A 16,131-nucleotide genomic window follows, 5' to 3' on the forward strand; every position below is an offset into this window, starting at 1 on the left:
GCTTGAGATATGTGGGACTGACGATCACAACTTCATGGTTTCCTAACTCTCGTTGTCTCTTTCTTAAACACTTCCAATGCATTTTCACAACTCTTTTTCATCTTTTTATTGTAATTAAAATATCAATGTTGTCAAAGATTCAATGTTGTCGTGATTTAAAAATTAATATTAAAATGATTTTATAGAAAATATTTATTGATCTAACTTAAAGTAATCATCCTAAAATCATAACGAACTAGGAAATAATGTAACATTTTTATTTCTTTTTAACAAAATTTTCTATTTTTTCAGAAAATATTTATGTTTTTACAAAAAATTTTCGCTTTTAAGAAAATATTTTAACAACTTTTTGTTAAAAATTTGCTAGTTTTATAAAAATATTTCAAACTTTTTAACAAAATTTTCTATCTTTTAAGAAAAATATTTATGTTCTTGCAAAAAATTTTCTCTTTTAAGAAAATATTTTAACTTTTTGTTAAAAAGTTTCTATCTTTTAGGAAAATAATTATGTTTTTATAAAAACAATTTCTCTTTTAAGAAAATATTTTTACTTTTGTTAAAAATTTGGTAGTTTTATAAAAATATTTCAAATTTTTTAACAAAATTTTCCTTTCTTTTAAGAAAATATTTATGTTTTTGTAATAATTTCCTAGTTTTTCCAAAAGTTCTAGATATTTTTCTGAAACTTTTTGTATTATTTATTAAAGGGTGAAATTTTTCTTGATAATATAAACTTTTCACCTGTGAAAATGCTCAATAAAGGCAAAATATATTTTAATAAAATAAATAACATTTTTATTCAAAGTTTCACCTCACCACTTCTGCGAGCATACATCACAGCTTTCTTAAAAAATTTGTTTTTACTATACAATTTTTTTATTTATATCTAAATTTGCTGGTAATTGAACATCGTTTAATGTTTTTCGAAATACATTTCTCCCCACTGGAGTTGATTTTCTATTTCGCAAAAAAAGTCATTTATAAGATTTACTATATTATTTCCAGGAACAGCTTTATGTTGAATTCCGAGTGCTTATCCTATTTATAGGTCTTGTAGAAATCGTCCAAATGCTTTCGCCTTAACGAGTGCACAATGTTTAAAATCTGGTGAATGTATAGTGCACGATGAAAAAGTTGGTATCAGTTCATCTACTTTAGGACAGCCAAAATCTTCCAAACTGTAAAACACTCTGCCGGTTAGAATTTCTAAAAATTTCCGTTTCTCGAGTCCTTTCACATAGATATGTGAATACATATCACACAAAAAAGTCAACATAGTATGAAATTTAATGTAGGGTAATTCTCCTTGGTTCCAATCTATTTGATGAATATTTCGGACTATCCAAGAATATTGCATTTTCTGTTGTGTTGGAAGTTCTTCAAACGGGAACGGTGGTTGGAATGTACACACTCCGGTAATGGGATTACCTTTTACGGCATGAAAAGCAAGTTCTTTGACAATGTATGTCCCTGATGAAAGTTGAAAACCTTCAAAATCAATGACTAAAGCTGAGAATCCTTTTCTGTTTCCTTCCTACAATAAAAGAAAAAAAAATTTGAGTCACCAAGAAAAATAATTAACAACACACAGTTATAATTGTTATGATAATGTTCATAACTCCTTTCGATGATTACGATTAAGAATTTATTTGCAAAGTAAAAGTCTTCACCTCCTGAGTTCTGTCTAAAGTAAACCTTTTTGCAAAAACGAATATGAAACTTTCACTTTTAAGAAAATATTTTTACTTTTTGCTAAAAATTTGCTAGTTTTATAAAAATATTTCAAACTTTTTAACAAAATTTTCTATCTTTAAAGAAAAATATTTCTGCTTTTATAAAAAAACTTTCTCTTTTAAGAAAATATTTTTACTTTTTGTTAAAAATTTTCTACATTTTGAGAAAAATATTTATGTTTTTACAAAAAAATTTCTCTTTTAAGAAAATATTTTGGCTTTTTGCTAAAAAATTTCTAGTTTTATAAAAATATTTCAAATTTTTTAGCAAAATTTTTTATCTTTTAAGAAAAATATTTATGTTATTGAGGAAACTTTCTAATATTTCAGAAAATTCTATATATTTTTCTGAAACATTTTGTATTAATTAATAAAGGTTGTAATTTTTCTTGATAATATAAACTTTTTCACCTGTGAAAATGATCTATAAAGACAAAATATATTTTAATAAAATAAATAACATTTTATTCAAAGTTTCACCCAAGCACTTCTGCGAACATATACCACGGGTTTCTAAACAATTTTCGAAGAAATAATTTTATTCCCACGTTCTATAACAAGTATGAAGCACTATGTTATTATGACTAATTGATAAAACGTGGATAAGCCCCAAACGTCCCGGACAGACATTATCTTTGTAAAATTTTGTGAGAGAAATAGATAACATGTTCAAGTTCTGTAATCAGTATCATTTAAATATATACTTTCAAATAGAAAGGCTATAGTTAGTTTCAAATTAACTCCTAATTTGAAAATAAAGTAAGTTATTTGCATTATTATGATATTAAATTATAATAAAACGAATATGTTTTTAATATAAATGAATTTAAAGCGACAAAAATTCCCATATCATGTTTCTTAGATTTAAAATAATTCATTTGAAATTTTAAGGAAATTTAATATATAATTGATAATATAAATATGTCGTTATTCATTCTTTTTAACAAAATGCTCTAGTTTTTAGAAAATATTTTTATTACTGAGGGAGATTTTCTAATATTTCAGAAAATAATTTTATTTTTGTAAAAAATTTCTAGTTTTTCAAAAATAATTTTTATATTTTTTTAATAATTTTCTAGTTTTTATGAAACTTTTTTGTATTAATTATTAAAGGGTGTATTTTTTATTGAATAAGTTAATAATAGGTAATATTGAATAGGTAAATAATAAATATAGTCATTTATATCAACTGTATTTATGTTAAAAAATAAGTAAAATTAAGAGTTATTAATATAGTCTCTTTCTAACGTTTTAAGTATAGGTGACACCATTAGAATTCATATAGTATTTTTTAAATTATTAAAATTTATTTTATTAAAACCTTAAGTTTTCCTCTGATCTCTGTACATTCACAGGATACTGGTTAACGAAACCGATCCCACTATTTGTCGTCGGACTAAGAGTAGAAGTTTTTCGTAGTTTTCCTCCTCCTCATATAACATGGGTACACGCAAAGTCCACTTCGAAGACATGTATTGTCTCAAGATCTAGGAGTTCCATTGTCTTCTGGGTTCAAAAATGACAACATTGATGGCCGTAAATCCAAACGATAGGGATGAAAATATCTAATCGTATAAACTAATATTTATTGATTTAAAATTAATATACCTTAAATTCTAATACTTTTAATATTCACAGTAGACATACTTAATAAATTTTAACAAATAGAAAGTAAATTTAACAAATATTAACTTCATTTAGATTACGTAATGAAAAAAAAATAATATTTATTCCTAATTTGTAACCAAGAAGATGAGTAATTTTTATTATTAACAAAATAAAAATATTTAATTAAAATGTACAAAACAATTTACTTTCTCTTGGTTAATTAAAGATAGAGATTAACGCATCTCAGTAGCTTTATAAATAATACTATTTAACATTATCAATATACTATTTATCATCAATATAATAAAAATAACGTAGTTATAAAATTTTTAAAGTTAACTAAGTTTTGTCACATGTTCTGCCTAAAAACGAATTAGTGGTAGAAGTTAAAATAAAACAATTCTATTAACAATAAATTTAAAAGCATAGTAAATTACTAAGAAATCAATAGTACTTACTTCAGTTTCAGCATGTTTTCTCTTTAAATAACCGTCCATAACAACCTGGTGAATTGAAAAACTTTCAAAAACTTAATCGAGACACAACAGAAGAACAAGTGAAATACTAATATAAGAGGGGGGTAGGGGAAATTAAGTCACTCTATCCTTCTAGTTGCCAAATCATGAAAGTATAACTCTAACAACCAATCAGAAAAATGTTAAACTGTCACATGCTTAACTATTTACCAACGCAAGTGAAAGGAATTGAATTCAACACATACCTCATAGCCCAAGATCTAGCTTGTTATATGTTATCAGAATGACTCGCTCTGTAACCAGTAGTTGTGTTATCACACAAAACACGTCAAATCTTAACATGTGTATGGTCAGTACCGTTGCCATCCAGAGAAAGTTATAATAACATTAAGAGGTGCAGAAATAAATATTTAATAACTGTCAAAGGTTAAGTGAAAAATATATCGATGAAACTATAGGATGATATCGATATCAAATCCTTTTCATTTATACACGTGTTCAGAATACAAAAGTTTAACTTATTAACACGTATCTAACCAAGCATTCGTGGGTCAGTGGTTATGATATCCAACTACTGACCCACGAAGGCTTTTTGATGGCGTGAGTTCGATCCTCAGCCTTAATTATATTTAATAAATAATATTAAAACAGATTTAAATATTAAAATAGATTTAAAGTTATTTTATTTCTAAAATTCTCACATAGATGACGCCACTAGAGTAAAAGTATGATATCATTTATGTGTTATGTAATAAGAGACGTAATAAACAATATCTCCCCAAATAACAAAGTTTCTTAGTGTTGCCATCCTTAAAAACTAATATTAAAAATAATAAGTGTTGTCACCCTCAAAAAACTAATAAATTAAATAATATTTAAAAAAACGAAACTGAATTAAAAACAGAAACCGAAACTAAAAATATATTAGGCTTAAGAAAAAAAGAAATAAGCTCCCCATGACGCTGCAGACGAAGTTTCAGGCGGGCAGAAATAAGCAAGCGGGCAGAAATAAGCAACTTCCGGTTTGTAGGTGGGCAGAAATAAGCAACTTCCGGTTGGGGCAGAAATAAGCTCAGGTTGACTGTGACGTCACTTCCGCCGCATATATGCCTGCTATTACTACTCACGCGTGCCATTTATGGCACGCCACATAATATTTTGGGCGCGCCACCGATCACAAAGTTCACTGTGAAGCAATTTACCAATTAAATTAAAATTCACAAAAACAAGCATAAAAAATAAACAATTATTGACAAAAAAATTACAATTAATGCCAAAAAACAATTAATTACCATAAAAAACAAGCTAACAATAAATAACTAGCAAAAAACATTGACAGACCTGCGTAAAATAACATCTTACAACCTCTTTTAAGATATTTGTCATCTAATCTGCAACAACAGAAGTCACACTGATGTTACTTTAAGTTGAAGAAGTTGAATTACGCGTATAACTGAGACATTGCGGAATTTATTCTTTTTCATAGTAAATAAAGAGTTTTGAGTTGATAGTATTTAGTGTTATTATTTTCCCAATAATCACGATGTCAAAATTGTTTGATGGCACGTCTATGAACAAGTTAAACAATTTTTTAGAAAAATTGGCACGTTGGTGCATAAAGGTTCGCCACCCCTGGCCTAGTTGGTAAGGCACTGGGCCCATGTCCAAGAAGGCGTGGGTTTGATCCCCGTTGGTCGAAGAGTAGTAAATGGCGAAGAGTAGTAAATGGTTAAGTCTGTCGAGTCACAAAGTCCTCCATGTTTCCATAACAAATCATACCTCTGGGGGTACTGTTCAAGCAGTTTCCTTGTCTTATGGATTGGTTCAAAATTACAAGGCTACGGAGTTGAACATTAATAGTACTAAACCCGAAATTGGGTCGGCTGTTCAGAGACGGTTATAAAATAAAATAAAAAATGTCGACACTTTTTATTGAAAAAGTAATATAAATGCAAGCAAGTTCATCACACTTAAAAAGATACGATTTTATACGCAGGACTTTTTATGTTTTAAATTTAAATTTTAGCGGCATTTCTCTTAATTTATGATCCACGTGTCATAGAAAGGCTTTTTTAGAATGTTACATATTTTAGCGATGAATCCAAAATTCAGATTTACTTTTCTCCCTAACGAACGAATGAATATTTTCCGACAAGGTTGGAGATCGTGCTGGCTAATTTTTAAATAGAACTGTCGATCAGGGAGTGTGTATGACGCACATTACGTTGTTGATTATGAGGAGAGTAAAATAATAAAAGTGGATGTTTAGAGATACCGTAGACCGGGGCGAGTCTACCCATCCAGGGGCGAGTCTACCCATTTTAGTTTTATTTAATTTTCACTCTTTTAAATTGCAAATAAAAATTTTTTTTACCGACGGAGGACTTAGTTCAGACACTAAGGAAGATGGCGCTGTAGTAGTTTGATCCGTTTTTATTTATTTGGTGTCTTTTTAACCGACCTGTTCAAACGTCTTTTGAGAGATTTGTATTGAAAATCAGCAAACTTTTAGTTGGTATAAGTATATTATTATTATTACTATTTTCACTTTGGTTAAGTGATAAACTTATCTAAGACTAAGATTACTATAATTTTATATGAAAAAAAAACAAACAAAAAGAATGTAAGATTTGCTGTTGTAAACAAAAAGCCAGAATTCGCGGGACGAGTCTACCCATTCGTATTTAGTTTTAATAAAGTATAATAATATAATTTAGAACTTTGTTTATATTAAAATTAAGTCATTTTAAATGAATTTGAGTATATTATTTTAATTCTGCATTGATAAATTTATCATTAATAAGAAAATTTATAGGTTAAATATAAATGCAAATATAAAATATGTTTATTTTACCTATTTTTTCAATTTTTATATTACAAAATTAACTTTTTTTATTTAATGCAAGTTAAATAAATTATTATTTATTATTACAGATGGTTCGAAATTATATTCGCAAAACAAATGGATTTAAATGTTACAAAAAAATGCCACCTGAGATGGAAAAAGCTATCCAAAGGATAAAAGCCAAACAAATAACAATTCAAGATGCCGTAGCCGAATTGAAAATAACGAGAGAAACTCTTTCAAAATATTGTCATCGGGAACCAGAAGAGTTATTTTATAATGTTAATGATTATAAAAACAAAACTGTGATCAAAATGTGATAATCGATCAAATACTCAATTTGTGTTATTTTATGAATAAAAAAAATGGAATATATAAAAAAGTTATGAATTTTAATATCCTATATAGTAACTAAAATAACAATTTAATAGTAAAATTTAATTATTTACAATGTTAACATTCATTTTCGCCCCGTACGAGAGATTTGTCAGCAGTTCTACAAAAATATACAGTAGCAGCGTAACTGTTAATATTTTCTAAAATTGATTTCGCAGCTTTAAAGAGGGATAAATAGCGATTCCGAAACACCTATTAAAAGCCTTTTTTCTTTAATATTTACAAAAGTTTGACCACTTGAAAGTTGATAAACTGAAAAAATGGATAGACTCGCTCGAAAAAAAATTGGCTAAGAATTAATTACGTTTAGCAACAGATCGGCTTTATAGTTTCAGAATATCTTTTTAATAGTGAATTCATGCTTATAGACATTTGAAGAGCTTAGTGGATGAAGTAGGTAAGACTTTTAGAGGTATTTATTAATCAGGGAAAATAACAAAGTTGTTGCAACAATATGGGTATGTTTAATGTAACATAATTGTTTTTGATGTAACTCTAATTTTTATGTAACTCATCTTCGTTACTTTTGAGTAGACTTGCTTGATTTTAATTTCAAGTTAGGTAGTGGTAAATAAAATAAAACAAAGTATTATTAGCCCACACTCTCTAATAATTATATAATAAAATAGTTCGGATACTACTTTTGTTTTTTCTCGCCCAGAATAATACGACTGGGAAAACGTCACTTACCTGGTTCGTCCACTCTGTTCTTCAATTATGCTAAATATCTAAGCCTAATCGCGAGGTCATGGAGATAGTTAGGCGGGCATCATTTTGACCGTTCAGATAGTTATCTTTCAGCATTTCAGTGACCTTTATACCAATTGATTCGGTACAGAGATTAAAAACTTGGAGGGAAAGAGGAATCATAAAAGAATTGAGAATCGCAACGCAACCCATAGCCAGAAATATTGTATGCAGCTAGGGGCGCTTTCCAATTATAGTTTGATCATGAGTATTAGAATCAATTTTCATTTATTTAAATTATTTTAATTTTATATTTAATTTAAGAAAGAATCAAATAAAAAAAAATATCTTACCGGCTCGAAGACGTTGAATTTCAGTTGAGTTAAATGCATGAACAAACACGTTATTATATACATGCCTCACTTCATCCAAAACTGAACTAAGCCAATCAGGAATAATCATTTTGTATTTTTCCTATAATATACAAGGAAAAAAATTTTTTTTTTTGATTAAGTAGAACTTACAGTTTCACTAATTTTCATCGAGAATTCAGCTCTACATTACTGTAATTTGTAATTTTTCAAAAAATATTTTACTTAGTCAGTCATAAGCAGAATTGTTTGTTTTATGTCTGGCGCATAAATAAAGTTTCATTGTAAAATATGCGACGAATGTACAAGAAATAACTTGAGCAAAGTTTAAAAATAAAATAATTTTACAGGGAACTCATTTTTGTAAATGTAAGATTCTGCTACAGCAGTTACACAGTAAAAGCAGTTGTGTTATATCTTTCTGAATTCAGTGTTTAAAAAAAAAAAAAAATTCGAACCAAACTGGTCAAAACTACTTTACTCTGAAGTGATACAGCGTAACACCGTAGATAACTTTTATTTCTTGGTATTTCACTATAAAAAGCGATAGTTCCTTATGGCACCAAAAATGTTCTTTTACACTATTTTGTGTAAAGTAGTTGCCACCATTTTTGTTGTTGTTACTACTTATAACGGCAAGCCTATTATGGGAATCATAGCAAATTTTTGAGCAGAGAGTACTGAAAAACAAGAAACGCACTCTCTGCCCTAAATCAACTCTTCCTATAACTGAAAGCCACCACACGGTTTTTTGTAGGTAGTCCGATCAGACCACTATGAAGGTAAACCAATTAGTGAAAGAACCATTTAATATCAAATCTATAAAAAATTAGAACGTGGTAGCAAATATATATCTAAAAATTTGTTTCATTTATGAATATAATTGGTTTGTTTTATTTACTTGTCAACCACTACAGATTCAATTCTCAAATATTTAAGATGAATTTCTCTCAAGAACTTTTAAAATAGAATTTGGGTTCATGCGCACAAGTGGTTCGCTTTTTAAATAATCTGCGCAGACTACTTATAAGAAACCGTGTGGAGGCTTTCTGATGTAGGAGGTGATACCTAAATACGCTTATTTTCACCAAGCAGGCTTTCTGGATTGGCAAGGGGTATTAGAAGCAGAAACAACAACTAGAGTGGAACAAGCACAAGAAAGGCAGCCTTATTCACCAAAGTTGAGTCCAATGAATTGGTTCGTTCTATCAAGCTTGGGAAGAAGAATTTGTTCGAAGCCTCATGGAGCTTTGCCATCCTTGGAAAATTCAGAAGCTGGAAGGGTGCAAAATATCAGTTGGTGAGTAGCATAACATTCTGAAGCACGTTTGTAACTCAGAATTAAGATCATGAAATCTCAGAAGTGGGAAATTAAGACTTAGACATTCTTGGCTTTTAATCCTTTCAGAGGTGACGAATAAACAGGTGCAGACAAATACAGTGGGTTAAAACTTGCGAATCTTCCAAGCGCAACATGTGAATTGAAACATTTTACCACATGACCCGCAGATAAATTTTAAAATTTTGCCATTGCGTTGTTATCAATGTACAAAGTTTCAATTACCGACAATGGTAGTAACGTTTTGCATTTTTTTGAACGATTGATTGTGATATTTTAATAAACATTAAGATTTTTACTACATGTGCCTAATTTATTTCTTGTCCCCAAATGTGAATGCAAAATAATTGTCTGATCTTCAAAATAACTTACTTCGATATACAAAGTTTCATAAAGATCTTTAACATTAAGATAATTATCTATTTTTGCTCCACTGTGTCTCGACAAATAATCATAGAGATCCTATATCATAAAAAAAATCATATCAATAATATTAAATGAAATGCAATAAATAGCGCAGCAATATTTATTATGAATACGCGTGACTTACTTTATGCTTCGCATTGAATGCTTTATTAGACGGAGTATTTAGTTGTTTAATCAAGGCTTTCTGAAATGCGGGACACTCTTCTGGATTACCTATGTACTGAAAGAAAGATTAGATGAGTTGAGACATTCTTATAACAATAAAATTTGAATTAGTAAATGAAAAACGGTTTACCTCGTCTAAAACAAAAGGAATGGAAATTATGGGTATGGGTTGCCAGGATAAGCCTTCTTCGAATTGCCATCTTGGCTTTGGGGAAAAAAAGGAAGCGAAATTGGATTCAGCACTACTCAGGCATCTCGGATTCCTATTGCTTAACGCATCGACCTGGAATGGAAGAAGGAACATTTAAAATAGTTATCAGAATTTTCATAATCATTTTAGTAACTGAAGAAGCAACATTTAAAATAGTTATCAGAATTTTCATAATCATTTTAGTAACTGAAGAAGCAACATTTAAAATAGTTATCAGAATTTTCATAATCATTTTAGTAACTGAAGAAGCAACATTTAAAATAGTTATCAGAATTTTCATAATCATTTTAGTAACTGAAGAAGCAACATTTAAAATAGTTATTAGAATTTTCATAATCATTTTAGTAACTGAAGAAGCTAGAAAACGCCATTTTGTACACTTGAAACAATATAACCAGACGAGACCACGAATTTCAAAAAAAAAAAAAAAAAAAAAAAAGAAAGAGATCTAGAATTTTTTTAAAGGGTTTGTACGAAACTATGGATGGTGTTTTCAGTAGAAATGTAAACAATAACAATCTCGAGCTGTATGCCTGCTTTAGTTCCGGTTAGAAAGTTTGCAGCTGCTTACTACATGTTATTCTGCGAGGAGATATTTTCAAACGGATAATTTTGTTTTCAATAAAAGAAATAAATTAGATAATTTCTGAGCTCAAATCTGCCGTATTTCATAAGATATTAATGTTATTATGTAATTCTAGTGAGTTTGAAGTGAAAATTTGTTTTAGTTATTTAGAGATATATTGTTAAAAAAAGTGACATGGTTGCTAGATTTTGAAGAACTCGCTTTTTTGGCAGTCTTGATTTGGCCTCTTTCCATAAGTTTATTAATGTTTGTTCTTGTTGCAAGTTGTGCACCATCTTACGATAGTGTTAACACTTTTAGCATTGTAAACACAAGTAATAAGTAATCAAATACATTGTTTGCAGGAATCTCAAAACACAATGATGCCAAATGGCTTTAAAATACAACGGAAACAGTAACCCGGAAATTTAGGCTGTACCGAGCTTGCAGCGTTCCCTAGTGTAGAAAACACCATCCATATTTAAAATTTATAAGAGTAAAAATTGATTTTGTGTTAGATTTTAAAATCGGAAATTAAAAAAAAGGAAATCAATTTAACAATATGTGTACAGGTTGAGACATGCAATAAAAATTCCCTCCAGCAGTCATATAATGCAATGGTTGCTTGGTGTCGAATCCAAAGATAGTTTATATAGGATCATAGGTGGTCCACAGAGCTTCAGATATTTGGATGCGGAATAATTCTCTGGAGGGCAGTGTTCAGAAAATCTCAAAATGTCAACAAGCTCTTTTGGGCATGTTACTCTACAAAATGCCCGAATAATGCATCCCCTAATAAAACTTTTACGTGACCAAAGCATATGAATGTATCTATGATTATTAATCTGTCAAAAAAAAATACACTTTCATCAACTTGTTATAAGTATTAATCATAAGTGTGAAGCTAAAGAAGAATTAGATATTATTTATAAAGACGTATTTACAAGAAATAAGTCGCTCATGGGCTGCAATCGTGGTACAACTAAAAAAACACGCGTTTTGGACTAAAAACTGGTGTAAATGTGAAAATACGCGTCCTTTCAGCAGCAATACACAACTCATAATTCAACTTGAAGGAAATCTTCGCTTAAGCAAACTAAAGCATTTCTTATGCATTTTCCTTAGCAATGAAAACTTTAAACCCACTTATCTGAAAACAGGATTTTTTCAGTTGTGCTGCTATTGTAACCCATGATCGAAGTATTGCTCATTAGTTTTTTTTTGTTGTTGCCCTAATAGGCATTAATGGAGTAAAAGTAGGGAATTATTTTTAACAAAAAAAAGTACTGTTTAGCAGTCCCATTCGGCATTTTGTATATAGTCGTTAAAATTTTTAATGGTGTTAAATAGTAACTGAACATTATGATGATTAAATTCTAAGAGTAAGAAATACACGCTCGGTAGACAATGGATTCATTATAACGAAATGGTTATCTGATATTATTCATGAGTAGTATTATATTGCCTGCAGCAGGGCAAGATATTTTATTTAGAGCTAATGTTGAGTGATAGCTAAGATGAGTTTTTTATAGAATGCATGCACTGGTATTTAAAGGTATAGTTTTCAGTGCAGAAACAATACGGAATTCTACAATGGATTCATTATAACGAAATGGTAATCTCATATTATTATGGGATTGAATTATATTGCCAGCAGCAGGGCAAGATATTCGAAATGGGAATCTCATATTATTGAGGAATATCATTATATTGCCTCCATCAGGGTTCAAAAATTATATTGTCTGACATGCCTGGAGAATGTAAAAATTTATTTCGATTGATATTCGTTTGTATGAATTAAATGCAAAATGGAATGCTGGGAAAATTATTTTATACTTACTGTTATTGTGAAAAAGATATTTCACTTAGTGCTAATGTTGAGTGGTAGCTAAGATGTGTATTTTATAGAATGCATGCACTGGTACTTAAAGGTATAGTTTTCAGTACAGAAACAATACAAAATTCTAAATTATATGTGCAATGCATTTATTAATAAGTTAAGCAAAGCTTACCTCTGTTGGTTTGGTTGTGAAGAAGTCTTTATAAATTTCCCTGAAGCGTCTTCCCAGATGATAATGTTGCCTCCGACCGTTCTGCAAGAAAATTTTTTTCATAAGAATTTGAATTCAGTAAAGATTTTTAGAATTTTATTAAAACAGAATAAAATTAGATTCTGTAAAATGAGATAAGATTTTAAGTAATGACTCTCACGTTTCTTAAAGTAACAAAAAGCGATATATGGATTTTCAGAAGTAACTGAAATTCATGTTTATAGTGTCTAAAAATTAAAGAGTTACTAATAAAAATACGGCAGTAAAAAACGATCAAGTTAGAGCCGCGATGGCTCAGAGGATGGAGAGTTCACCTTCAATGAGAAGCGAATTCTGCTTCCGGCTCGCATCGACCACAGTGCTGACATAAAATGTCCTCAGTTGTAAGCGGATCATGGGTGAGGATTCAATTGCCGTCTGTCCGTGAGAGATGCTAACTGAAGGGGATCTTTGTGGTTTTTTCTCTCCATCTCCTTCCCTTGTCTTCTGGGTAGGTTTCAAAAGTACAAGACTGCATAGTTGAGACGCGATGGCTCAGGGGCTAGAGCGTTCGCCTTCCAAAGGTTCCAGAACCAGGTTCGAATCCCGGCAATGGCTGGTCGATACGAATTCCGCATTCGGCTTGCATCCACCACAGTGCTGATGTGAAATATCCTCAGTGGTTGACGGATCATGTGCTAGAGTCCTCTTGGTGACAGACTTACCGTGGGAGGTTTTCGTGCTCTTCCTCTCCATGTAACGCAAATGTGTATTAGTTTCATCAAAAAGACCTCCACGAAGTCAAATTTCTCCCTATACTTGATCCAAGAGTTCCCTTGTCTTCTGGATTGGGTTGAAAATTATAAGGCTACGTAGTTGAATATTAGTAGTCATAACTCCCCCCCCCCTAAAAATTTGGGTCGGCTGTTTAACGACGGCTATAAAAATAAAAAAAAGGCTACGAAGTTGAATATAGCTAGTTGTAAAATTAGTCGGTTGTTTAACGCCTTTTTTAAAATAAAATAAAACGACCAAGTAGCAAAGAAACACCTGCAAACTTTCATATGCAATGCATGACAAACAAAAGAAATATAAAATAATAAATATCAAATATTATTAAACGCTATGCAAAGAAAGTTCTTAAAAAAATTTTAAAAAGAAAAGAATGTTGATATTATTATTACAAAGTATTCGTACCTGAGTTAACGCTCCTAAGCCTAATGTCCAAACTCCTAATGGATTTGGATCAGTTGGATAAGTCCTTTTCGGAGCACGGTCTCCATGACGATATATCTGAAAATTAATGTTAATAAACAATTAGACAAATGCGAATTTTTTTAAAAAATGTTCTTTTTAACTCTTGCCTATCTTGGATATGACTCCTTACTCTTAAATTTTCTAAAAATGGCGCTCTAAAAATCGTATGTACTTCAAGGAAAAAGTGGCCCTCATAGTAGGTGATATAGGGAAAAATTACAAAAAAGGTTTAAAAATAAGTTACACCGTAGAACTTTTAATTCTTTTTGATAGATATGTTTAACTTGTGTCCATCTTTAACATGGTATCATGCATTTTTCAGCACATTCCTATGTTTTTTCTAAAAATTTCTCTAAAAAAATTCATGTTTGCTTAAACGAAAAGACTGCCAAATAGTTCAGAAGGACTGAAGATAAATGTTTTGGATATCTTGCAGATATTGCTGGAATGTTTAGAATATTGATATTTTGATGTGCAACATACAAAATGGATACAAAATGCAAAATTTGGATACAAAATAATCGAAACATGTTTCGAGTTACACTCAATACGAGTGTCATTTTTAAGTAAGAACCGTTGAGTAAGAGAAACTTCATCTATAAACGTAAATTGCATCATTAACTTTAATATAAACATTTATTCACTTTTAAACATAGTCACCATTAATATTGAAGCATTTGTCAAGCGTTTGTATCCCATCATCAAAGAACCCTGCCGCCTGACCGTTAAACCAGTTAATAACAGTTCCTTTCAACATGTCATTTTTATTCTAAGCTTTTTTCATCCAGAAAGTCCTTAAATTTTGGAAACAGATGACATTTTGACGATGCTAAGTCAGGACTGTATGGCGGATGATACGGCACTTCCCGTTCAAGAATGTAAGCCATCATAATCGTTCTTAATCATAAACATGTGTTCTTACTTCATTAAAAAGCCTACATCATTCCATTATTTATTACACCTTCTTCATAAACCTTTACAAGCTCTCCTTGACCTCTAACAGGACGAAAATTTTTTTGCATTTAAGAAGCGAATAACTGGACGCACTTCACATTCGATGGGATTACTGATTGACATGGTGACAAACGAAGCAGTATGGATGGGTGGTCTAATGTAAACAATAACAAGCGTCCTTAAACCGGAAGAAATTTAGAAAATTTCCGGTGTATCCCTCCGCTTATGTTATGACTACGAGGCGATGTGTGAACAAGCCTAATATTCTATGCAGTTTTGTTATTGTTATTTGGGTTCAAATCTAAACATTATTGTACCATTCATAAGAGCTTTCAGAAATGTATTGATTCTCAGAGATCGTAAGGCCAAAAAAAATTTTGGAAAGTTAATATCTCATTGTAAATAATTCTTAAGGTTTGCCATGTTTTGTATTTTATCCCTTATTTGGCTACATTTGAATAAAATGTCGCCAAAAATATCTTTAAAAATATCTTTTTAAGTTAGCCTAATTAGAAAATATTCTAATGATTGTAATATTAATATGATAATGCTGAAGTTTAAAGGCTGAAAGAAAGAACTCGGAACATTAGAAATACTGCAAAAGATGTGATGCAATAATATGATGGCGCGTTTTTTCAATCTGCGGAGTAAAAATATATCGGAAGCAGTAACCCGGAAGTCTTGAAAGAGCAATTTTACCACTAGCGCCACCACCCTTAGCTTTACACGATCACCCATCCATAATCACACAACCAACACCAACGGAGACGTTAAACGTAATGGCACGTAGTAAGAGACTTGCCAAGTGTTGCTGACATAGAGCTGACGTCGCCTGATAGGATGTGCAGTTGCGATGTGCAGTTGGTGTTTACTTTTACAATGACCCTCTAATCTGACGCATGCACTTTTTTTTTTTTTAAAATCTCTCATAGATTTAATTTTTGGATATTGCCAAAATATATTTTAATTATACGCCCCTAGCTACATAAAACTTGTAAAATGTAAAAAGATTTAAAAATAGAAATAATAGTAATTATTATGGTAATTTTTTACTTAAATATTGATGTT

At 30.3% G+C, this 16,131-nt stretch overlaps 2 protein-coding genes across 4 annotated transcripts in view; both read right to left on the reverse strand.

Moving 5' to 3' along the window:
- The window catches only part of LOC107451969 (lysosomal acid phosphatase), a 29,069-nt gene that overhangs the window by 10,065 nt on the left and 2,873 nt on the right, over window positions 1-16,131 (reverse strand). For all 3 annotated transcript variants that reach the window (XM_087160742.1, XM_087160743.1, XM_087160744.1), the window contains 6 exons: window positions 14,050-14,145; window positions 12,835-12,915; window positions 10,177-10,329; window positions 10,006-10,101; window positions 9,828-9,917; window positions 8,099-8,219 (listed from right to left, as the gene is read on the reverse strand). In XM_087160742.1, coding sequence (XP_087016868.1) covers window positions 8,099-8,219; window positions 9,828-9,917; window positions 10,006-10,101; window positions 10,177-10,329; window positions 12,835-12,915; window positions 14,050-14,145 — 637 coding nt within the window. The remainder of the gene's footprint in view (window positions 1-8,098; window positions 8,220-9,827; window positions 9,918-10,005; window positions 10,102-10,176; window positions 10,330-12,834; window positions 12,916-14,049; window positions 14,146-16,131) is intronic.
- LOC147810790 (uncharacterized) lies at window positions 792-4,284 on the reverse strand. The gene is made up of 2 exons (XM_087160356.1): window positions 3,800-4,284; window positions 792-1,534 (listed from the first exon to the last, which is right to left on the reverse strand). Exons 1-2 carry the CDS (start codon window positions 3,836-3,838, stop codon window positions 1,043-1,045), a joined length of 531 nt encoding a protein of 176 aa, XP_087016482.1. The 5' UTR covers window positions 3,839-4,284; the 3' UTR covers window positions 792-1,042.

The sequence above is a fragment of the Parasteatoda tepidariorum genome, chromosome 4, assembly GCF_982258835.1.
Source record: "Parasteatoda tepidariorum strain Cologne lab strain chromosome 4, Ptep-v5.0, whole genome shotgun sequence".
Lineage (NCBI taxonomy): Eukaryota > Metazoa > Arthropoda > Arachnida > Araneae > Theridiidae > Parasteatoda > Parasteatoda tepidariorum.

Coding starts and splice junctions, on each gene's coding strand:
- LOC147810790 (XM_087160356.1), bottom strand. CDS start 3,838: ATGGACGGTTATTTAAAGAGAAAACATGCTGAAACTGAA. Junction 1,535..3,799: donor GAAAACATGCTGAAACTGAA/GTAAGTACTATT, acceptor CTTTTATTGTAG/GAAGGAAACAGAAAAGGATT.